This window comes from Pungitius pungitius, chromosome 8 (assembly GCF_949316345.1).
Source record: "Pungitius pungitius chromosome 8, fPunPun2.1, whole genome shotgun sequence".
Taxonomy (NCBI): domain Eukaryota; kingdom Metazoa; phylum Chordata; class Actinopteri; order Perciformes; family Gasterosteidae; genus Pungitius; species Pungitius pungitius.
This window is the reverse complement of record NC_084907.1, coordinates 881,433-904,426: the sequence shown is the minus strand read 5'-3', so window position 1 is coordinate 904,426 and position 22,994 is coordinate 881,433. Positions and strand designations below refer to the sequence as shown.

General features: G+C 45.3%; 3 protein-coding genes across 7 annotated transcripts; 1 reads left to right on the top strand and 2 right to left on the bottom strand.

Moving 5' to 3' along the window:
* The first annotated feature begins 3,697 nt into the window (after positions 1-3,697).
* rhoca (ras homolog family member Ca) lies at positions 3,698-8,802 on the top strand. Of its 5 annotated transcripts, none has more exons than XM_062564160.1 (5): positions 3,698-3,897; positions 6,664-6,821; positions 7,516-7,636; positions 7,727-7,875; positions 8,568-8,802. In XM_062564160.1, exons 2-5 carry the CDS (start codon positions 6,666-6,668, stop codon positions 8,739-8,741), a joined length of 600 nt encoding a protein of 199 aa, XP_062420144.1. In that variant the 5' UTR covers positions 3,698-3,897; positions 6,664-6,665; the 3' UTR covers positions 8,742-8,802. The 5 variants fall into 5 exon arrangements, with proteins under 5 accessions (XP_062420144.1, XP_037346398.1, XP_037346397.1 ...); XM_037490501.2 differs by having other exon boundaries at positions 3,699-3,874; XM_037490500.2 differs by having other exon boundaries at positions 3,699-3,874; positions 6,642-6,821.
* Positions 8,803-10,116: 1,314 nt separating this feature from the next.
* Positions 10,117-17,293, bottom strand: mov10a (Mov10 RNA helicase a). The gene is made up of 22 exons (XM_037490497.2): positions 16,759-17,293; positions 16,576-16,681; positions 16,262-16,449; positions 15,498-15,739; positions 15,152-15,398; positions 14,914-15,054; positions 14,654-14,816; positions 14,412-14,563; positions 14,171-14,341; positions 13,885-14,032; positions 13,275-13,436; positions 12,834-12,937; positions 12,648-12,745; positions 12,377-12,475; positions 12,187-12,295; positions 11,994-12,111; positions 11,411-11,602; positions 11,255-11,326; positions 10,955-11,080; positions 10,775-10,863; positions 10,423-10,541; positions 10,117-10,333 (listed from the first exon to the last, which is right to left on the bottom strand). The coding sequence occupies exons 1-22, from the start codon at positions 16,875-16,877 to the stop codon at positions 10,311-10,313; spliced, it is 2,988 nt and encodes a 995-aa protein (XP_037346394.2). The 5' UTR covers positions 16,878-17,293; the 3' UTR covers positions 10,117-10,310.
* A 533-nt stretch (positions 17,294-17,826) lies between these two features.
* capza1a (capping actin protein of muscle Z-line subunit alpha 1a) lies at positions 17,827-22,012 on the bottom strand. Its single transcript, XM_037490731.2, has 10 exons — positions 21,882-22,012; positions 20,472-20,535; positions 20,334-20,385; positions 20,178-20,241; positions 19,856-20,062; positions 19,688-19,767; positions 19,481-19,559; positions 19,323-19,394; positions 19,098-19,160; positions 17,827-18,777 (listed from the first exon to the last, which is right to left on the bottom strand). Exons 1-10 carry the CDS (start codon positions 21,915-21,917, stop codon positions 18,637-18,639), a joined length of 858 nt encoding a protein of 285 aa, XP_037346628.2. The 5' UTR covers positions 21,918-22,012; the 3' UTR covers positions 17,827-18,636.
* Between the last annotated feature and the right edge of the window lie 982 nt (positions 22,013-22,994).

The window sequence follows — 22,994 nt, the reverse complement described above, 5'->3', positions numbered from 1 at the left end:
CTGGTGTCTCTAGTGGAATCAAAGCTGACCTTCCTGATCCACATTTGGGATTTGATTCTCTCTCCTCAAGGTGCCGTGTGTCAAACGTGTTTATTTCTTCCGGGATTTATTCTCCACTCAGCTGAGGAGGACCCTCAGACTGGTTTAGCTCCATAGGGGAGTCGGTATGGATCCTCTCAATTCACACGCGGGCATCAGCACACATGTCGAAAAAAGTGAAATAAGGATCACAGCATAAAAGTAGTGAAATCAACTAGGGCTTTATTAGAAATGCCATTATATGACTTTACTTGACCTGCAATTCTATTATAACGGTATGGAACGGTTGTGGATTCCAGCCTGAGAATCTATCATAATTGAGGTTGGATTCAAAAGCATCAACAGGTGTGTGGTGGAACAGTGCAGGGAGATAGCAGGAAGGCTGAAGTGTGGAGGATCCTCAGTTCAAACCTGCTCTCTCAGAAGGAGGGTTTGGTTGCAGTCAGGGCTTCAAACTGTAAACTTTGAAACAGTTTTGAGGTTTAGTAAACAATCCCAAGGTCTAATATGAGAAACGGACACAATGAGGCATGTGCTTGAATAGCACAAGGGAACAACTGAAGGGCTGCAGGCTCCAACCTGCTGTCTGAGGTTGTGGGTTCATGCGCCTTCATGCAGACATCACTTCTGCTTTGAAAGAGTTTTGAGGTTTGAGTAGCAGTCTCAAGGTTAAATACGAGAAATGAAAATCTAATTTGTGCATGGTGAGGTAGTGCAGCACAAGAGCAGAGGAGCTACTGTTCTTACCGTGTAGGTTGTGGGTTCAAGCCCAGTCTTGGGTTTGGGCCTTTGGCTTTACTTCAGGTTTGAGTAGCAATCTCAAGGTCGAATACAACAGACAAAGGGTTGGTTGGTGTGTGGTGAAGTAGCACAGCGGAAGAGCTGCTGGCACAAGCCTGCACTGCATTTGAAGGTTTTGGGTTTGAGCCTTTGGCTTTACTTCAGGTTTGAGTAGCAATCTCAAGGTTAAATACAACAAACAAAGGGCTGGTTAGTGTGTGGTGAAGTAGCACAGTGGAAGAGCTGCTGACATAAGCCCCTGCACTGCACTTGAAGGTTGTGGGTTCAAGCCCAGATGTGGAAATAGCATTTAAAAAGAGTTTTGAGGTTTAAATCACGTGCTCAAGGTTAAATAGGAGAATCAAAGTTGCCATAATGTGACCAGGACTGGTAGTGTAGGGGTGCAAGAAGGAGCCGAAAGCCTCTGTAAGCGCCGCCAGTGGGTTCAAATCCCACCCGCCAAGTCTTGAGTGCACTACCGCGGAGGTAGTAGTGGGGGCATTGTCCCCACTGGTTGTTTCAGAGAAGTGAACTCTAGGGGTTATGCAGAAACACAAGGCGCGTTCACTTGGTTATGATGGCATGGTCAAGAATGATGAAGAATCTTTTGAATGATGATGAATTGACTAAATTTGATGTTAATTGCTTTAGCCTTTTATCACTTATTAGCCATGCTACGTAGCCTATAGGGTTCCACCTTTTTGACGGGAGAGAAGGCCGGATGAGTCAGTAAAGATGAGCAGATGTGTCTCATTCAGTGGTCACACTGACATGAAACTTATTACAGCCTCTGAGGGCATTTTTCAAGACAATCACATGTTTGTCTACTTCAGGGCATCCTGTGGACAACCTTAAACTGACAGTCTGGCACAGGGTGTAGATTTGTTTACCCTTTTTAGTGCATCCACCCTCCAATTCTCTGTTACATTCAAATTCAACTCACTTGTGCCTTTACCAATGCAGGAAGGATGAATAGCATGGTTGATCCTCCAAGATGCACCAATCCGTCTCTGGGGCAATATCCCATTATGATTTTTTTTAAATGTCAGTTACCCAAAACTAAAAATTTTTTAGGAAGAGCCACCATGACCCTTGAGGGTTGAACCCAGATAAGGTTTAAAGTACAGAAATTTGGGGCATTTGGCATTAGTGACAGGGATGTGTAGGTTGCTCCATCTAAGATCATTCCAGTCATGTCATGGGAAAAAAATATTGTGAAAAAAGTCAAAATATGTAGGGTCAAAAAAGAAAAGATTTTTTTTAAATAAAAGGGAAAAAAATATTATAAAAAAATATATGTAAGGTCAATATATATATATATATATATATATATATATATATATATATATATAAAATCTAATTAATTAGAGGCTTTGTAATTAATTAATCAAAATTAATCACATTTTAATTGCATAAATATTTGACCTGAGAACGGTGACAAGTAATTTTTTTCACATGGATTTTTATTTTTGTTCAACCAATTCCAGCAGACAAGTGTAGAAATAGCATATTTAGAAATATAGTACTTTCAGAAATTCAGGTAGCCTATAGGTAAGTAGACCTTCTGTAAACTATGTTTTTTTTAAGTAGACCAATACTTTCAAGTACATTCAGAACATTGGTTATTTTTTCAGACGTGGACTTAGTTACCCTGGTCCTTAGAAGTATAGGTAAAAGGCGAACGTTCCTCCATGTTTGTGGATCTAATGGAGCCACACAGCTGTCTTCACTTTGCCTGATCAGTCCCATCAGGACATGGTTCAACCAGAGACCCGCCCCCCAAAAAACAGCTTCACAATACACACAGTCAAAAGAAATAGCACAGTGGCAATCTGCAACAACACCTGTGTGCGTGTGCAAGCAACAAATGAACAAATGAGTGAGAATGAATATAAAGTAGTTTACAATATTTCCCCTGAAAGGTCGTGGAGGGTTAGATGTTGAGTAACATTGTAGTTAACTACCACACTTGAGGAGATGTGATTGACATTGAGAATTCATGTGTTCATTCAAGAAGACCATAACTCGCTGCAGATTGAATGAGTGATGATTCACACCTCGCGGCCAACAGGAAGTGAGCTGATTTATTTTCCTTTCTCAGTTACACACCCAGAGTCTGCTTGTCCCACGGATGATGTCATCTTTTACCGGGGAAGGGAAGCAGGGACCCGGGGGAACGCAGCGACCGCAGCAGCGCCATCAAGCTAGCCAGAAGTAACAGGGATGACACCGGAAGTACAAGCAGTGGCCTTCAAAGTAACAGTGCGAACTGTAACGTCACTTCAAGGGACAATGGTGTAAGTAAGCTGTACTAGTGTACAATAACTTAAATATGAATCGATTAATAAACTATGGAAAAGCAGGCATTCACTGACAGTTGATGGAAAGACTTGGAACTTTACCAGAATCCTACCTCTGGTGCTGCACTTTTCTGGTAACCTGCTGCAGGTTTTCTGGGATTTCATTTCAAACAATTGTATTTAGAAAGTGCAATTATTGAGCACATTGTGAGGTCATAATATAATGCTGTCTAATAATGGAGGACCTAGTAAATATTTGTCTTTAGTGACGTTAAAGAAAAAAAACACATGCATGCGTGGGCCATCTCAATAATCTTTGTGGTGATAGATTTAGTTATATTCTATGGAGAACTTCTGTTTACTTTAAATATAAACCAGAGGAATTCTTTAGAAATACGGTACAAACCTCTCTTTAGGTGACACAAAACACAACGATTTCCTTTTTGTGGTGATAACACCTTAAAGAAAACATCTTATATTTCATTCCTGCCATCGGATTCCCCACCCAACGGGAACGCTTTTATTTTGAAAGGGCCTAGACGGAGCCGGTGTTCGGTGCGCTGCGCGCAGCTGGTCGCTGGCATCGGAGGGAGGGGCTCGGTCGCCTGCCCCCGTTTCTCAGCACCTTCTCTATAAAATTAGCGAATAATGCAGCAAGAAATCCCAGCGTGTGCGCGCGGATATGTGTGCGTGTGACGACCGAGTCGGAAGCGAGGATTAAACTTTATGAAAAGGTCTCACCTGGCTGCAGACAGGTGACTACGAACCGGGAGCGGAGGTTTGACGCTTCTTTCTTATTATGCTCGCACTTGCATGCGCCTTGTTTGATTCCCACGCTGTGAGTTACACGCGCACGCAGGTGAGTGCGCGTGTTCCACCTGTTGATGGCTTCCCTGTGGGACGTTTCAAAGTCAAAGCATCGTCTCGAGCTGCGCGTGGCATCAAGGAGACATTTCTATTCCCACCAACAACCGTCCGTAAACTCAAAGAGTGGAAGTCTGTTGAACTTCACGTTAAATTATAATATTGTCCTCATCCTCGTGAACATGTTTAAAAAAAAGCTGTTGATTACGGTAAAACTATGTGAATTTTGAAAGTTCTGTAAATGGATCTGTGAGGAGTCATTTTGGTAAAAGAATAACTTGTTGAGCAGAAATGCTGTTTTTTGTTCCAGCTTGTCAAATGTGGATATTTCCTGTTTAACTGTTGCCTTTGATGAGCCCCCAAAGTCCTTTGACCCAACTTGAAACCAAATGAATATTAATGGCGTATTGGAGCAGATGATGAGCACATGAATGGCTCCTGAGTCTCTGGAGGTCTGTTGGTGAGGAGACGTGAGTCATGAGGCGTCTCTTCCATCAGAGACGTCCTGCGTCCCCGTGTCCCCGCTGGTCTCCGTCGTCCTTCAGGGTGTCTTCTTGGTGGAGAAAGCCCTGATGGGGAGCTCATCCCTGCTTCCATGTTCTGGCTCAATGAGCCTTAAGGAGGGTGTTTTGTTACATGGGCCCAATTAATGGAAGCTGCTGACCTGATGCTATTTATACTGCTGCTGTTATGAGACGCTCCCTTTTCCGTTTGAGTCTTCCACTCTACTTGGGAATCTCTGCCTTGTGTCCACATGTGGTTTTTAGAGAAGTCCTCAGAGAAGCTCTCTGATCCTACGTGTGATCTGGTCTCTGCTGCCTCCTGTCTCTCTACCACAGGTTGAAGGTGGTGTAGATTTTGGCCGTGTTATGAACTTTGACCCCTGTCTCAGGCCAGTGAGTCAAATGTTTATTTTCTTTAAAAAAAACATATTGATTCCTTCTTAGAAAAGGAGTGTTCGTTGGGATGCTAGAGGGCATTCTTCTAAAAATCCAGTCACTCGAGTGCTTTAAAAGGGCTTAGAGGTTCCTGACGACTCCTTTTTGGAAAGGAAATGACGTCCAAAACCCAGGAAATAACTCTGTTAACGCAGTCTGTGTCAAATGCACAAAAAGGTTAGTGGACGAGTATCCTCCACGGAACAAGTCCTCAACGTGGAGGCAACGACGCGCCTCTGACTCCTTTGTTGGCTCCAGGAAACGGCCTCGTGTGTGTGTGTGTGTGTGTGTGTGTGTGTGTGTGTGTGTGTGTGTGTGTGTGTGTGTGTGTGTGTTTGTCAGCACAACAATGCAAACGGTCCTTGCCTTTCATAGAACTTGAAGGGTGTGGCGGTTTTTAATTTGAGCGTTTTGTTTGCTTTGCGTTGTGTGGCTGCATTTTGTCTGCACTCCAACCCGAATAAGTTGCGTTGGAGCCGGCGGAATCATGTTCATCTTGTGCCTTTTTTTGGGTGTTGAGGTCAAAGGGTCATCCAGCTGCAGAGGAGTTGGGATTCTGTCGGGCTTTGGTGGGACGGTGGAGCCGATGAATGCTGGCCGACGCGTGACGAACGGGCTCGACGACGCTCGACAACGTCAGTGACTCTGTTGCTACCGGCAACCGGCTGAACCTCCTCCTCAGGAGACCTGTGGTTGCACAGGGTGAGCCTCTGAGGCCTCGGTACCGCGGGCTTTGAACCCATCTCGCTGTCTCCGGTCCCAATGGCCCATCGACACGTATCGTCCAGTTTCTCTGGAATCAATCCAATAAACTGTCGCTTCTCTCATTAAATATTCTGGTTTTTGTTAAACAAGATGAAACCGATGAGAATCATCCGATAAGAAACGCGGATGTATTCATGATGGTGTTGCTGTGCATCAGAGCACAGATTACAGTGTTGATTGAAGATGGATAGAAGATCACTTCCTCTAAAAAGTGGTTCCCTCGTGTAGAAGAATCGCTGTCTGGCAGGAAGTGGATGAGGTGCCTGATGACTATTTGCACAGCTGCTGCCCGGGGAACCGCTGACTCGTCCCTCCGAGGCCCCCCCCCCCACTGACCCCCAGCAGCCCCCCCGGGCCTGTTGTGATGAAGCTCCTTGGTTCTGTTGCGGTTAGTTCTTGACGCACACAGCGTAACGCCGGGTGGGGAACACATCTTGATCTTTAATGCAGAGACATTTGCATCATCAACTACCTACAAGGGTACTTCTTCAGAACATCTGGACTGATCAAAAGAACGTTGCTTTGATCTGCTTTGGGACCCCAGAAAGTTCTTCACCAGCTGCTCTGATTTCCCAAAAGCGTTTCCTTTGCCGAGGGAGACAAACGAGGAGGAGCCATGACGTTCCTTCATGCCCTGGCTTGTCCCAGCAAGCTCCTCCTCACGTGTTCTTCACGTAGCTTTGTTGTCTAGATGTGTCACCTTTTTAGGTTAAAGGTGTGCCTGCGATCAGTCAGGTGTCCCACAGCACCAGCACATGACGTTTATACATTATTACTGTTCAAGTTCTCCTGCTCCTGTGCTCTTGAAATAAGTTCGACATCTTCAGCGTGGAAGGCACCGCTGGGATGACGACGTGACCGTTGGTTCCCACGGTCTCTCCCATGATGGCAAAATGTGTTTTTCTGGTTCTGTTCTGTATTCAAAGTCTCTCCATCCAACGCGTTCCTTGTAAAGCTCTCCTCCGGTGTCCCGGCAGAGATGGCAGCCATTCGGAAGAAGCTGGTGATTGTCGGCGATGGCGCTTGTGGGAAAACGTGTCTCCTCATCGTGTTCAGCAAAGACCAGTTTCCTGAAGTCTACGTTCCAACGGTGTTTGAGAACTACATCGCTGACATCGAGGTGGATGGGAAGCAGGTTTGTACATTTCAACACGCGTAGTCTGTGTAGAAGAGACTCTGACGTTCAGAGAGGGTTTCCTTTTTAAATCAATTTGTCAGTTGTATTTTTCAGCCCTAGTAAATATGGGGGGGGGGGGGGGGGGGGTCTCGTTGGGTCGGGTTTTGGTCCCATCGAGCTGCAGGAGTCGCCGACTGCCAAAACAGGAAATGACTCTACTCTGCAACTTCCTGTTCAGACAGGGATATCTCCTGGCAATCCCTCCCTGCCCGATAAACGCCTCTCATTTCCTGTCCCGGAGGGGGGGGGTTAGAACTGTTGTGTTCTGGATGGGAAACATGACGTTGGGATCCATGATTGAATTCAGCTGGTGGGGAGGATTTTGATCACATTTCTGTCCTGATGAACGTTGTTCTTTCCTTTGCACCTTGGATGGATCGGGCGGCCTCTTGAAGTGGCTTCTTTCTTTTTCTTCTCCCCCCCCCCCCCCCAAGTGTGCAGTGCACAACAAGTCCAGCGGGAACCGGACTCACGCAGCCCCCCCCCCCCCCTCTGAAAACCTCTATTGCACTCTGTTAGCATACCACACCTGCTAACCTCCCACCATCGAGTTACTATGGGGTGTTTTGGGAGGTTGTGTTTTTTAAAAGCTCTTTTAAGGGTACAAAATGGAGCGACTCCGTCATGTGCAGCTTTTGCTGTTTCCTCTCAGGTGGAGTTGGCGCTGTGGGACACTGCAGGACAGGAGGACTACGACCGGTTGAGGCCGCTCTCCTACCCGGACACGGACGTCATCCTCATGTGCTTCTCCATCGACAGCCCGGACAGTTTGGGTGAGGCGCTGTTCAGCCCGCATTGGAACGCGTGTACTGTGTCAAAGTGATATTTGGTTATTGTTCTATCTTCTCTTTCTCCGGGGACAGAAAACATCCCTGAGAAGTGGACGCCTGAGGTGAAGCACTTCTGTCCCAAAGTCCCCATCATCCTGGTGGGCAACAAGAGGGACCTGAGGAATGATGAGCCCACACGGAGGGAGCTGGCCAAGATGAAGCAGGTGCAAAAGCCTCTGAAGGTCAATTAATGGGGGGGGGGGAAAGAAAACTGTTGACATGGTTAATGGGGGGGGAAGTAGGTGTGTGTGTGTGGACGTTTTGGGACGTTCAGTTTATTTATTAATGTTAATAACCACCTGTAGAAATGCATGAAAACTATTAAATAAGGAAGGCGTTGAGCAGATTTAAAAAAAAATGGCAATAGAGCGCATTAACATTACTTTTCAAAGTCATCTCGGGTAAAATAAATAATCCATTAAGAGCAGCACATTGGTTCAGTGTGACCCAGCATGTCGCTGTGACCTGTTCTGTATCCAGGTCCTCCTCATGATGGCAACGTGTTGGATGGGCTTCTAAGAACAAATGATTGCAGCTCAGATTAAGCTTAATTTTTTTAATAAGATAGGAGCTTCTTTGCAGTTTCAATGTTTAATGGTCTCTGCTTACATTTAACCTTTTGTTAAAAGGGGACTTATGTTAATGTGTATGTTCATACTGTAACAGGTTTACATTATTCTAAGAAATAACATGTTTAAACATCCTTATACACTGTTTCTGACTTTATTCCTGTATTCACCCTCATCGTTTTTTTATGATATGGTAAAGAAATTCTTAATTCATATTACCTTCCCCAAGCAGAAGACTACTTTTGTGCATTTATATTATAATTAATTTGTAATTACTCACAATGATTTCTGCTCCATCCACACAGGAGCCGGTGAAGACGGAAGAAGGCAAAGACATGGCCAGCAGAATCGGTGCTTTCGGGTATTTGGAGTGTTCTGCCAAGACCAAGGACGGCGTGCGGGAGGTGTTCGAGATGGCCACCCGGGCGGCGCTGCAGGTCCGCAAGCCGCAGAAGAAGGGCGGCTGCCAGCTGCTGTGAGCCGATGGGAGGAATGGCCTCTTCTTCTCTTCACCATGACAACCAGTGTGCAAAAAATAAATAAATACAAGGAATTCACTTGATATAACTGCTTAGAAATGTCTTCAAGTTCCTTTTTCATTTACAATATCTTTACATTATCAGCATGTTTTTTTCCGAATTTTTCTTCACGTAATAATTAATAATGTAATGGATGCACACATTTGTTTGCAATACTTTTCTTTACAAACCCGGCGAACAGCGTCCTTCTTCGCTTGTGGTCATGAGTGAGGTCCAGACTGTCCTTTTTTAAGCATCACGTCAGTTTATCGTAGAACTGAGACACAACGACTCATGGATGCACAAAGGCCCAGTTTTGTCCATTGAGGGGAAGCGCGGCCTTTTGTTTAGTCACACATCAAGATGGCCCCGTAGTGGTTGTGTGTGTGTGTGTGTGTGTGTGTGTGTGCGGCTGCTCTCCCAGTCGAGCGACATTCTTCACCTGTCAGGAGGAGTGGTGTCCTGGGTTTTTTTCCTCTCACAACCGAACGGAGCATCTGCACCACCGATAGGCCAGAGTGACCTCTGACATCACAAAGCATGGCTATTTGGATTATTAAAACCCTGGTTTCTAAACGGTAAGTCCAATATTAGGATTTAGTCTTCAATGCCTCATCTTGTTAGGTGTCGTACATCAATAATGAATAAAAAATATTTAAACCTCACAACTGTCTAAGTGTAAACTGGATTTATCTGCACTCATCTTGATCCATGTAAGATTTGAGTTTCCCTTCTTGGTGATTTGGTCTCCTGTTGAATATCGAGGGTGAACCCGGAATTTGACTTTCAAAAAGTTGTTTAAACGCCCCTGAGAATTATTTTTAACACTTGACTTGCAATGCTCCAAAGACCCACTGTGTGCATTCTTCAATACAAAGTCCGGTCTGTTGTGTAATGCCATGAAGGCAACTTTATAGTTGCTACTGACCAGGAACGTAGGCCATGAGTAGAAAAGCTACAACTCTTTCGCTCTATTGGAACAAATTTGTTAAAACCGTATTAAATACCAGCATGTGAAGCTGTTTTCTTTCTCTGGAAGGCTTTTAACTTTAATTATGCTCCGTAACTTGTGACTGACTTGATGTAAATATAGTTTCACTATTTGAGACCAGACTGACACTCTTTTCAGGAATGTATTTATATCAAAGGTGACAATGAATCAAAGGTTCTGCTGTGACAACGTTCACCACAATATGGTTAAGAAGAACATTTATTTCAAGTATCAGAAAGCAGCAGATCATTTGAAAAGAGCAACTTGTTAAATGCAGACAACGGTGAAGAATTCCTGAGAAATTGAAGAGTCATTTTATCACAAACTTGAAGTAAAAAGCCACTGAAGAGTCAATAACAGGATTTAATGATTCATTTGTAGCAAAACATCAAAAGCTAAGAACTGATTAAAATGATATTCCTAAACAGTAGAAGCCAATGTTCTGTCAGAAGCTGAGAATAAATGGTGCTTATGAATCTTCTACAGATGTAGACGTCCTGGATTTTCCAGTGCAAACTTCTTTTGAGAGATGTTATTGCTCAGGATTCAACGTTTTCTTCTTCTACAGGAAATATGACAAATGCACAAATGCACGTGTTTCTTGGTAATCTCACAAAGAAGGCGATTTGTTTGATTTTAATCTGAACTGACCGTCCGAATCCACGTTGATCTTCAGGCTTGCCAGCCTGGACACGACCTCCTCCTCTCCTTCAGCGTCCTCAAAGGGAAAGCCGGTGTACCCGTTCTCCTGCACACAATAGCTGATGAACCTGCAGAAGAAGAAACACACGCTTTGTGCAAAACAAGCCCTTGTAGAAACAAAACTAAATCTATTACTGGGTAGACTTAAGCCGCTGAGGAACACGTGTGAAAAGCTCCAGGACAGTTACAATATATAGGCTTTGAGGGGTTTGTCTGTTTCCAAATGCCCCCCCCCCAGGCTCACAGCTCTGTCTCTCCTCCTGTTGAGTTACATGTGACATCTCCGCCTGCTTTGCCTTACTTCTCCCAGGTGGGGTCCTTGTTGAGGATCACTGGGTTTCCCACAACTATCAACAGGGACCTGGCTCTGGTCAGGGCCACGTTGAATCTCTGCAGCAGATAAAAAGAAAGACGAGTCAAACGCATTGAAGACCCTGCTGGTTTCATTCTATGAAAACAAAAAAAACGCTATCAAACACACCTTTTCATTTGACAGGAATCCGATGTTGAAGTCCTTGTCCATCTTGACGTAGTTGATGCTGCTGCGGACAGTAGAGACCATGATGATCCTCCTTTCCTGTCCCTGAAACTCCTCCACAGACCCCACCTGGAGAAACCACCAGGCCACAGTGGCATTTCAAATAACGCAAAATCCGTATGTCCTTTAAGGGACGCAGATGAACAGCATGTTTTAACGCCTCGGTCTTGTTTGCATGCAGACGAGTCCTTGTATTTCTTTCACTTGACCAGATGGAGACACGTTGGGAGCCGCATCGCTAACCTTCAGCTCCTTGAGATCCCTCAATCCCTTCAGCGCCGAAACAGACTTCAGGGCCTTTTGGATTTTCTCCACCTGGAAGAAAAAAAAGAATGTTGCCACCGTGGAGTTCAAGCCGTTCTTCCACAGCTCAGGAAACGCAGCGGAATGCAGACTCACTTGTTTCCTGTAAGGGGCGATGATTCCGATGTCTTTGGCGGAGAGTTTGGGGAGGCCGTCCTTTCCTTGGGTTTCCACCAGCTTGGTGAGGTAGTCGACCAGAACTTCAATCTCACACACGTTGAAGAAGGAGGGGCTGTTGGCCTCCCTCTCGTCTTTCCCCATCACGCCGTGGAAGATCAGAGGGAAGCCCTGCAGTGAGCATGGAGCCAGGTCTACATTATGTGCCGGTTACTTCTAGAATTTCCTTCGTCCTAGTATGTTCTGCACGGTGCTCAGAACTGTCACCTCACAGCAAGAAGGTCCAAATAAATATTTCTTCACATGCATTCAACCGGGGGTGCAGGAGAAAGATGCCCAATGAAATGACCCAAATCAGAAATATCCTCACTTAAAAGTCACCTTGTGTGGGTCAATTTCTATGGATCACATACTTCCCATAATGCAACAGAAAAGCACTTTTTGTATTCTGTTTGAATTTAGATCAATTATATTCTGCCAATTGACGTGTAACCGCTGTAACTATCACTATTTTGAATGGTCTGCTGTGTATGAGGACGATATCACTGCTGAGAGGCCATACTTTTTGGGGGAGGTGTTCCCAGTTGCAGTAGGTTTCACGCTCCCACTGGTCAGCAAACACCTGCAGTTCATTCTCATAGAAGAGCTCGTTGGGGATTTTCAGAATGGAAGCATGAGACCTGAGTTAGAGAAGAACAAAAAGCTTTAATGAAGATACTAACAAGCAAAATGGAGGTGAAAAGCGGACGACTTACCTGTAGTTTCGCAGCAGTTTGCTGACAAAGCGGGTGTCGAAGTGGCCAGACTCGGTGCTTTTCTGATATAAAGGGTTCTGTTTCATCAGTCTCTCAAGCAGAGACAGCTCTGAACAAAACACAACCGTCTCATTACACCTGGACCCTCATGCAACGCGCTGCCGAGACCCTAAACGCAACAACTACTCACCGAGTCCATGCTGCTGTGCAAAAGGGGATCGAAGGATCGGCCCCAGCTGCTTGGGATCTCCTGCCAGCACCAGCTGACCATTCTCTGCACTGAGCAGACCTGTGACACAAAGTCCAACCCATCAGCGGCAAGATGCATCACTGCAAGACCTCTTACTCATTGGGCCCTTTAATCGTAAGAGCACCTTGATGTCAAAGTAGATCCTCTGTTCTGTGCTTTACCGTGTAAGTCTGATATCAGTGTGTATGCAATTCAGCTTATCAGCATTTACCTGCAATGGCAATGACACACTCTGGCTCCACGGCCTGGCCTCCTTCGTCCAGAAAGACGTGGGTAAAATGGCCCACTGGGATTCCTCCCGACACCAGCCTGGGAGACCACATATTATCAGAATAATAGGTTTAAAGGCCAAAAGGCGACTGGAGCAGCCTGGAGATGCTGCAGAGCAGCCACTCACCTGCCGGCTGTGACCATGGTGGTCGCTACGATCTTGTAGGTCATCAGATCCTCTTTCTCTGGAAACACGAAGCCATCGTGGCTCTGGTCCCAGTTGCAATTTCTCTAGAAAGGACAAAAGGAGGAAATGTGTGAGAAAATATACTTAATCTAAACAGCATTTTTTTCATTCATCCTTAATTTAAAATGTGAGATATCCGTCCATTGCAGCATCTTCTAATACGTATAAAGTATATCTACTCTTCACACCTTTTTTTTCCTTTTTATTTGAGTTTCATTGAATGTTACTGGACCAACAAACATCTTAATCTGATGATTTGTGTTCTAAATCAGAAGATATCCAAAACTTAGATGTGTTTATTTGCAATCTCCCACCAATCAGAGCCTGTTCATGGCCAGTAACCACACTATCCCGGGTGTAGAATAACCAGCTGATGCTCACCAGCAGGGTCGTGGGGATGCTTCTGGGGTCGCGGCTGCTGGCGTAAAGGCGGTAAATCCGAGCAGCCTCCATGTGAACCATCAGCCTCTCACAGAGGAGGTCGCACGCACTGTTTGAAGGAGCACAGGCGAGGATGCGTGCCGACGGGTCTGCACTGCTCACCTGTGCACACGAGCAAAGACAAGTCACTGTGATTAACAACTAATCATTTGAGGCTTTGTCGAAAAGAAAATCACAGACATGTTGGTTTATGGTGCAACGTGTTCGCTTTAAACACACGCGTCATTTGATAGACCCATTAGAGCCAATCAGTGACCTCCATGACAGGTTTTAAAATGTAAACTAGCAATTCAAGACCACAATATGTGATCAATGTTTCAGGATACCTTAAAATGAAGTTTATAATGTATATATGATAAATATTCATGAACAAATAATCAATGGGTTTCAAAAGATAGCCGCTATATTGTTTTACTGAAACGTCAATCAAATCTGATTTGAAGACATGCGGGTGGGTTCGATCAAATTTGACTGACAGTGGCAACCAAGCCCCCCCTCCCCGCCTCCCACACACACACAAACACACACACACAACTTGAACACTTCATACCTGATGCATTGCTTCGACCACTGTGATGGTCTTTCCAGTTCCAGGGGGTCCAAACACGAGATGGGGGGCGGGCTTGGACGATCCGGCCACGATGCGCTGCACGGCGGCGTGTTGCTCCGGGTTGTTTTCCAGCTGCTTGTTGAACATCCTGGAGAGAGACAACATGAGAGTTAGCCCTTGCACACGGGTGAGGCTCATGAACACCTACCAACATTCACGTGTGCTTATTCCTCCATGTTTTCCCCTAATCCACTGCGGGCGAAGGAGCGTTCAACCAAAGCCGTACCGGAGTTTAGACGTGGCGCGATGGGCCACCGCTGCCCCGGATGGGAACAGCACCTCGCCCAGCCCGTGCTTCACCGCCAACTGCACGGCCCGATGTTGCATCCTCAAGGAGTGCCGGTTGAGCGTGAACTCAACGTCAAACTTCATGTTGCCGGTGAAAAGCTGCAACAACCTGAAACGAGAGGGAGGTGCTTTATTCAGCCGGCTGAGGCGTGGAGTCGGACCCGCGGTTCTGCTCATACCGCTTTGAGAAGCCCAGCTTCACACTGTCCAGCTCCACCCTGTGGACGTATCCGGTGTACACGGTGATCGGCTGGACCGTGTCCCCTGATTTGGACACCCTGAGACAATCTCCTCGGAGCACAGAGGGACGATTCTCAGCTACACCAGGAACCTGTTGGAGAATCACAGGTTGGGGGGGGGGGTTTTCATTGCAGATCCGGAGCTTTCTTCTGTAGATGCTGCAGCGTGAGGATGGATTTACTCTGAGTGCGAGAAGCTTTTTGTTGCTTTGGTCTTGGGCCATGGTTTGATCGTGGAGGTCGTACTTCCTGACGTCCACCTCCATCTGTATCTCTTCCAGGTGTAGCAGGAGGGTTAACCTCTGCGCATACGTCTTCATCTTCAAGGGAGAGTCGAGGAGACCCCTGGACACAGAGCACAGCGCGCTCAGACCTTCTGCCCATCAGGGTTTAAGCCCAAAAAAATAGATATCCATCAAAATCATTTTGGTTGGTTTCTCACTTTACAGAAGCCAATTTCTGCCTGGCAGCTGGAGAGAGGAACTCGGAGTCATCCATCCTCTGTCTAGCCAGTTCCTTCAGATAATAAGGGTACTTAAAGTCTCCTGATTTCACCGTCGTCTTCGGAGGCCGGGCCCCAGATCTGCATCGAACAAAACCAAATCCCGTCACGCGTCAACCCCGTGGAGGCTCTGCTTGGAGTCTTTAAGTGCTCCACGGATACATCTTGTCTAACTCACCTCTGAGGAGGCACTCCCTCCACCAGCACCGTGTTGACAGGCTTGTGTGTGACCCTCTGAAACGGCGTGTAAGGAGCCACGGGCCCCAGCTCCGCGGCCAGAGGGGTCCTGGCTACTGCTTCCATCTCCCTCACGATGCAAAAGGGCACGGATTCCGGCACATCTGGACAGAACTCAAAGTACATGGTGGCAGGGAAATAGCCGTAGTGGCTGAGCTGGTAGCGGACCACAACCTCATAGCTTTCTCCTGTGGGGAAGAAGGAGCAGCCGTGAGCGTCAAAATGCCTCTCTACAGCTTTTTGGAGAGGAAGAAACGGAGCGCGGGGGGGGGGGGGGGGGGTCTCACCGGCACAGAGGAACAGCGGAGAGGCTCGGTTCACTCTCCTCTCATCCTCCAGAGTGAAACAGCGGATCTTGTGCAGGGCCGCGTAGAAGGTGAAGTGAACAGAGCTCGGGCCGCGGTTTAAAATGTGGAACCTGACGAGGAACAACTCCCTCAGGTGGTCCACGGTGAACTGAACCTTTCCGCCGCTCGCCACGGGGTCCGAGGTGATCTCAACGCCCCCTTTGTCAGCGGTCAACTTCTTCCTGCAGGAGAGAGGCTCGTTATCAGGCTGGAAGGCCACAAGTCTATCACAGGACCAACAAACACGCCGGTTCCCTTCTTCCACTTGTTTGCACCATTACATGCATATTTGTGTGTATTTAAAATCAACTATTTTGGTATATATCTAATATGAAAATGTAGTTCTTACTTCTTTCTTCCTTTCCCGTCACTTTTCTTAACTTTGTTCAGTTTTTCTGCCTCCTTTATTTCATCTTATCATAACTGAACTTATCTGAGCATAGGAGTGTGTTAACTGCATTTTTGTTGCAGTTTGGTCATACGTGACAATAAAGCTGAACCTTGACCTTCAAAAGACACCAGAAATGTGACGGCAGAGCTGGTTACATTTTTCCAAACACATGGTACAGACACTCATAGCTCCACACCATGGTTTCTTCCCAATATTAACTCTAACTCATCTATAGTTGCATGTTATGAACCTGTTTTGTTTGCGCATACCAAAGGGCTGACAATAAAAAAAGAGGCCATGAACCAACACCCACCTGTTCACCCGCAGCTTGTGAAGGATTTCCGTAGCCAGCTTTTTCTTGGGGGTGAGCACAGGCTTCATCGGAGTTGAGGGGCAGGAGGAGGTTGAAGGGGTCCCGTCCGTCTTCGGAGAGTCAGAACCTGGAGTGCGGGGGGCCTGAGGGGCCCGGGGCCTCCTCCATTGGTCGCAATACACTCGGACCTACAGAGGTGTTCAAGAAAATGACAGAAATACATTAATACATACAATGGCACTTTGTATTTTCCTGCACTTTGAGTCCAGCCGTGTTCCCTGACAGAACAAAGGGAAATACAAATCACATCTTACCTGAGGTTTGACATGTATGTGGATTTCTCCGTTTCTCATGCTCGCTTTTCTGAAGCTCAGCAGGGCGTAGAGCACATCGCTGAAGGAAGGGTCTTGTATTCCTTCTCTGAGGACAGAAGCACACGTTAAACCACTGCATCGTCTTAGTGGTATTTGGGTTTTATTCATTTCTCTTGACATTACCTGCCCCTGAATTCAGAGTTGTAGATGTTCCGAAGTTCTGTTTTACTGGTGGTGGACGCTCTGTCTCCGAGAAACTCGACAAAGTCCAGTCCCGACTCCAGCGAGTCTTTGAGCGGCATGACGTCGCGTCACAAGCCGCCGCAGCAGAGTCTCTCTCCCGCGGCTCCGATGAGGAAGTTCACCCGGATCCGCGACGAGCGCCGTCAGCCGCTGCGGTAGAAACGTCAAGGCCCCGCGGACACGACAGCGCCGGAGAGTCCTCGGTGTTTATTTATTTTTGTATTCAAATCCACGACTCGGAACTGACATTCTGGACGGCCGGCAGGAGGAAGCGTGTGCATTTGTTTCACGTGTGAAAAAGCGAGGGGGGGTGGAGGGGGGGGCGGCGGGATAAAACGCAGCGTTGAAAGGAACAGCTTCAAATAAAGTCTCGTTTCTTTATTTGTTTCAGCTCAGCTGTTGAATTCCAACCCGCTTTTACGGCGAGGAGGCTCCACGTCCCCGGACGTGTCATTGTTGACGCTCCCTGGGGCCTGGGGGGGCGGTGCCGCGTGTGGTCACGTGAGGTGGGCGTTTCCAGCTCGCAGTCACGTGTCATCGTTTCTTCTTAAAGCACACGTGCCTTTCAGCCGACCGATAGATCATCTGACCACTGGAAAGATTGGAAATTTGATGATAAAAGTTAAACAACGTCACGTGTATTACTTTTTGACATGACGATTATTTTCGTAATTCTTAAATTATATAATATAAAATATAAAAAAATATATAAATATAATTGTATATGAATTAACAATAAATCAACTAATCAATAAATGCACTAATTATGTCAGCCTTTAATTACATTTAATTGGTTATGGATATATGTTTACAATAGGCTAAATGATAACACACAAAGCCACAGTAGACATAAAAATATCCTGATTATGTTCTTTCGTCAAAAATTACAAAAAACGTCCTCCCCATGTATATAAATATAACTGCCTCATATTCCCAGAAAACAGATTAAAACATCTAGTGTCCATTCTCTCTAAAATACATTTCATACATTATGTAAAACACAAGCGATCACCATTGCTTGAAGATTTTTATTTCATGAATATTAAATTTACTTACAGTATGTATAAAAAAATATAGCAAAAGCCAAAGGCAAATGGCTTTCAGGACACCAATACTGTATCATTTCAGGGGGGTAAACAGGGATTATCACCCAAAAAGTCCCATGACAACAAAAAGAAGTGAAATATTGCCATAAGGGAAGACAAAAGATGGTCACTATATGGGGAAAAAAACAAATGCATGCTTTGGCTACAACCCTGAATCGATAGGGATGCATGTTTTAGAATTAGATCTTCTGATGTATATAATTTGGTGCCTTAAAGTGTCACTCAGTCAATATATCAAATTGCATACAGTATTTGCATTCTGTTAATAAGAAACTATATTGGTATTGGAAGCTCTTGAAGATGATCAGTTATACAGAGGGTATATTAGTTGGTACATTAAATTCAAGGGGTTTTGGCAGCATGTGTCCATCTATTTGGAAGCACTCAAGAGATCAGAAACTGTGTGTTTAACGTGTGACTGACAATTTGAACAGTAGGAAAATAACCAAACGTTCAGTGTTAATGAAGCCTTATTTGTTTTTTTCTTTTGAAGTTATAGCTTTGCAAAGGAGCGACAGTGGCATCACTCGACGTCGTTGTATAATGAAGGCATTTCCTCGTAGTGCACAACGGAAGCTGTCGCTCTCAGTTAAACCCCCCAAACAAATGTCTGTTTTAGCAGGACATACAGTACGTTACATTGCATCACACGTTCGCGCGAGCATCGGCTTCTCCCAGGTTCGCATGTCGCAGCGCAGTCGGCCTCTTCCCTCTAAGCGTTCTGCATCTCTTTGCCAATCTTGTAGCTGAGGATCTTGTTCCAGTCGATCTTGGTGCGGGTGACTGGCAGCTGTCTGCGTAAGGCTTTGAACGTGGTGTCCGACATGGTCTGATAGTTCTCACTGATGGCCAGCTGCAGGACAACAAAGACGTGCAGGTGCGTCATGAGGCACGTTTAACTTATTTAGTCTTATCCAAAATTGTCTACTAAATGTCTAAGATTGATAATCTGGAAGAAAAGGCTATTATTGCCATTACAATAACTATTTTTTAAACAAATTTCTCCATGTCTATACAATACTTTTTTCCTCCATTTTTTGTAGCAGTATTTGGAAACATGTAAGATTTAGTACTTGCTTACATGCATCTGGTGTGTGTTGTATGCTGTGCATGGGATAATAATACAAGTGTTCCATTCACACACAGGAGCCATCCTTGGTTCCTCCCACATACCTGATATTCATTCTCTGCATCCTCAATAATTTTCACCAGCTCTTTTGCAGTCTGGCTCTCATTCTGAAAAAAAGAACATTTTTGTGTTATTTGACCAAATCAAACACACATAAGCATGAATATGAAAAACTATGAAATAATTTATTATTTTTTCTCCCTCTTTACAAACAATGATTTTTCCCTTTTTGATATCACAGTTTACAATAGAAGTATTAGCATACTTACAGACACGGTCAGGGGTTCCTGCACATCCTTATGGCTGACCAGTTGCACATTTCCATCCTCGTAATAATGTACCTGGATGTGAAGGAAGAGGAGACACAACAGTGAAACAAAAATAACTTTACAACCAAGTTCAAGCTACACCGGCCAACCCAACACACCTGTATTTTCAAGACTCCGACCACGTGTGCTGTGGATTGCGTGACGCTGAACTTCCATTCAGACCTGCAGCAACCGTTCCTGGAAACAGAGAAAAGGAGTACACTTGAAAACTAACAGCACAACACGCTGCCTCTATGCAAACCGAGTTATCTCAGGGAATTTGATTAAGAAGTTTAAAATGAGATCGCAATCCTCAATTCAATTACCAGAAGTTTTTAGGCTCGAATTGATGGCCCTGGATGCAAGCGATGATGGTCTGCTGGCCATCAATCGTTTTCCCGTAGACCTGTGGGCCGATAAAAACACGATGAGTGGGGGATTCTTTGCGAGTCAATGCTGAATATGGCTGTGCGGACAAAAGAGGGCATCATTACGGTGCAAACTCCACTTTGGTAGTGCTCCTTCACGTAGGTCCTCAGGGCAGAATCGCAGGCGTCCCTCCAAGACTTGAGAGTTGATCCGCCGCTGTGTGGCTGGGGGTCGCTGGCTTCCTTTCTCAGGTGGTCAAACTTGAAGGAGATCTTGTTGTGAGGGTCAAAGAAGCGGCCATTACCCAGGTCTCCATGCTCCGTTATCAGGACCTTTAGGGGACAGAGGAACAGGCTTTTTAGTCAGGAAAAGTCTTTCAAATGTAGAATTAATTTGGTAGTTTCAGTGAGATAAGAAAAGATTATTTTTTTTTAAGAAAAAGCTTGCCTGATCTTCATATCCATCAATTTTGGCCATGGTGAACTGATCCATGTTGTACTGGGCAAAGGCACTATGTCAAACAAATAAAAACAACCACAATTCGCATGCACATCCAGAAAATATTTTTTAACCACAAAAAAATAAAATAGTCATGAAACTTACTGAGCCGCGCCCTCTCTGAGAAGGCTATCATTGTTGAGCAGTAGTCGCACATCTGAAAACAGACGACAAAAGCATTAACAAACTGGACCCATACACAATAAAACAGTCCTAAATAGGTTTGTTGCAAATGATGCTCACCATTGAATACTTCGTTGAACTCTCCTGGGGGAGAGTGCATCACAAAGTTAGCTGCAATTCGGACCTAAAAATAAATAAAATACCTTTCATTAAAAGACGCAAAACATCAATACAAAGTGTCACAAAGTGGTTAATTTCCCCTCTTGAGGCAAGGTTTAGGTTTTGTGGTGGAGCAGGAACACCCCCGTCTCCTCTCCTCTGGTGCAATTCATCCTCCTGCGAGATTCAGCAGGTTGATGTGAAAAGAACCTGCAAAAGGCCACTAGAGCGAAGCAGTGAGCGGTCTGCTGTCTTTCTAGGCCGTGGGGTTGTTGGTTCTACTGTGGCCACTCCTTAGATGGGAAACAGGGTATGTCTCCCATGGGCTTTTCTTAGCAGCCACAAGGCAAGTGTCAGCATGTCCCATCCACAGGGTGAAGACCTCGGTCGTAGTAAGGACTGGGGCACCACCCTCCATTTGTCTTCCTTTGTTTAAGTGTGAGCATCACTTTTTAGAACCAGTCCAGCATCCTAACGCCACGTTATAGTGTCACCGTCTGTCAGGCAGACTCTTATTTAGCCCCCAGCTGGCGTTGACCTACAATGGGCCGCCCGGCTGAAAGGGTCAGAGTAACCTAATTTGACCGTGCTCCAGAAAAGTTGCTCCATTCAGAGCCCACCAATCCTCCTCGGGCTAAGAGACCCCTCGCCCCCCCCATCCCCCATGCAGTTCAACAACGTTAGAGATCTAAAAACACACAAGGTTCACAAAGTCATTCACATTGATGATGAAAGGTCTGCTGCAGCGATGCTGGAGATGTTGGCTCCTGTCACGCTGTCAGCTCGAGGAATGCAGAGCATCACCTTTCAACATGTCTCAGCATGATGCAGAGGGAGCGACACCAAGCCCCCAAAACACACTGCACCCAGACAGAAAAACAAAGTTACAGGCACACAAGCTAAGCACCGCCAACACGGGGGGGGGAACAGAGACACGCTGAAGCAGCCACTTTGAGTGGACTGGGCGCGTGCGGCCGACGGGCTGCCAGTATCCTCCCTGTAAATGCAGGAAGTGCATCTACTTCCTCCCACTTAGCACCACCGTTAGCTCATCGTTTAAAACCGTGTCCGCCTCGGCCGGACGTCAAAAGAGTCACTTTTGAATCGAAAGCCCGCACACGTCGGCTGACTCACGTCGTGTGTTTGTTGAGGGGGCAGCTTAGGCGAGAGGAACCCAGTTGGCTAACAGTTCCGAACTGTCAAACACAAGCTCGCCTTGCTTTTTGAGCCACGGCAGCTCCACCAGACAGCCACCGTCCACTGTCCGGCAATCCCACGCTAAACAGAAAGTGTCTCACGGAGAACGCTTATTTTCCGAGGCCTGTGTCGAGGACAGTCGAATAATCACACCATTAATGTATAAAGTAATACCTTCTCTTCGTCGCTGAGCTCTTCGAAATCTGCCATCTTGGCTCAATGAAGCGTTAACAAAGCGCCCGTCGACGTTGCCAGGTTTGTGTGACTCCTCCCGGCGCAGAGACCGGGGGACGGACGGCCCCGCGGGGGGGGGGGGGTCGCTGTCCATGTTTAATGCTGAGTAGTCATTTACAAATATATATGGAGAGAATATCTTCTCAAGTGACCCTCATAAATAATTTGTATTTATGTGGCTAATATTGTGATGAAATGCCACATGTTACTACGTTCAAACTAAAGCTGGCAAAACACCAACCTGGCAACTACAGGGCGTTCATGAAATGTGGGACAAATGTGTCAAAACAATTGGTATCTGTTTTTTTTTTAAAGACACACACTATTTCGTAACTTTTACGAAAAATGCTATTATTTAGTTGCATTGCGTCTTGGATGTTGATACAAAAGCTAATTACACTATAGAAAGTCTAAATTACGACAACCAATACTACCTGAAGGCGTCATTAGGTTCATTAGAGAAAATCCGTTGATGTGTTTCGGTTGGTTAGTAGATTCTTATGCACAATATGAATATGTTGACTCGCATGTTTGGCTTTTCATTTTGTATTTGATAAGAAAAAGTTGTGAATTGACCAAATCCGGTACTATTAAAATATATTTGGTCAAATATTTGGTCGGAAAATGTTTTTTTTTTTAAATCACAAAATGTTAGGTCAAAGTATTTAGTGGAAAAAGTTAGGAAATATTAGGTCTAAAAACTCCATGGAAAAGAAAGTAAAAAAGGTCGAAAATTGTTTCCTACCAAAACTAAAAAATATTAGTTTGAAAAATGTTTTGAAAAAAAGGAAAAACACTTTGAAAAGTCAAAGTATTTAATGGAAAAAAGTCGAAATATATTAGGTCCAAAGTATTTTGAAAAAACTTTCACAATATACTACTTCAAAAAGTGTCATCGAAAAATATGTGGGGTCAAAATATTCCATGGAAAAACAGGTATTGTCAAAAAAGGTTTTGAAAAGAATTTAAAATATATTAGATAAAAAATGTCACGACACAAGTCTCTGTTTTCAATATAACGTTAATTTTCCCACTCTAAAACTTGTTCATTTT

Bases quoted from the DNA above. Each gene is read 5' to 3' on its own strand.
- rhoca (XM_062564160.1), top strand. From the start codon at position 6,666: ATGGCAGCCATTCGGAAGAAGCTGGTGATTGTCGGCGATGGCGCTTGT. The intron at 7,637-7,726 runs GTGAGGCGCTGT...CTCCGGGGACAG, and splicing joins CGACAGCCCGGACAGTTTGG to AAAACATCCCTGAGAAGTGG. The intron at 7,876-8,567 runs GTCAATTAATGG...CCATCCACACAG, and splicing joins AGGTGCAAAAGCCTCTGAAG to GAGCCGGTGAAGACGGAAGA.
- mov10a (XM_037490497.2), bottom strand. From the start codon at position 16,877: ATGCCGCTCAAAGACTCGCTGGAGTCGGGACTGGACTTTGTCGAGTTT. The intron at 15,399-15,497 runs GTGAGACCCCCC...TCTTCCCCACAG, and splicing joins TCCGCTGTTCCTCTGTGCCG to GAGAAAGCTATGAGGTTGTG. The intron at 13,437-13,884 runs GTATGAAGTGTT...TCGTGTGCACAG, and splicing joins TGGTCGAAGCAATGCATCAG to GTGAGCAGTGCAGACCCGTC.
- capza1a (XM_037490731.2), bottom strand. From the start codon at position 21,917: ATGGCAGATTTCGAAGAGCTCAGCGACGAAGAGAAG. The intron at 20,063-20,177 runs GCAAGCTTTTTC...TGTCCCCTAAAG, and splicing joins TTGATGGATATGAAGATCAG to GTCCTGATAACGGAGCATGG. The intron at 19,560-19,687 runs GTAATTGAATTG...CTCTGTTTCCAG, and splicing joins TTCGAGCCTAAAAACTTCTG to GAACGGTTGCTGCAGGTCTG.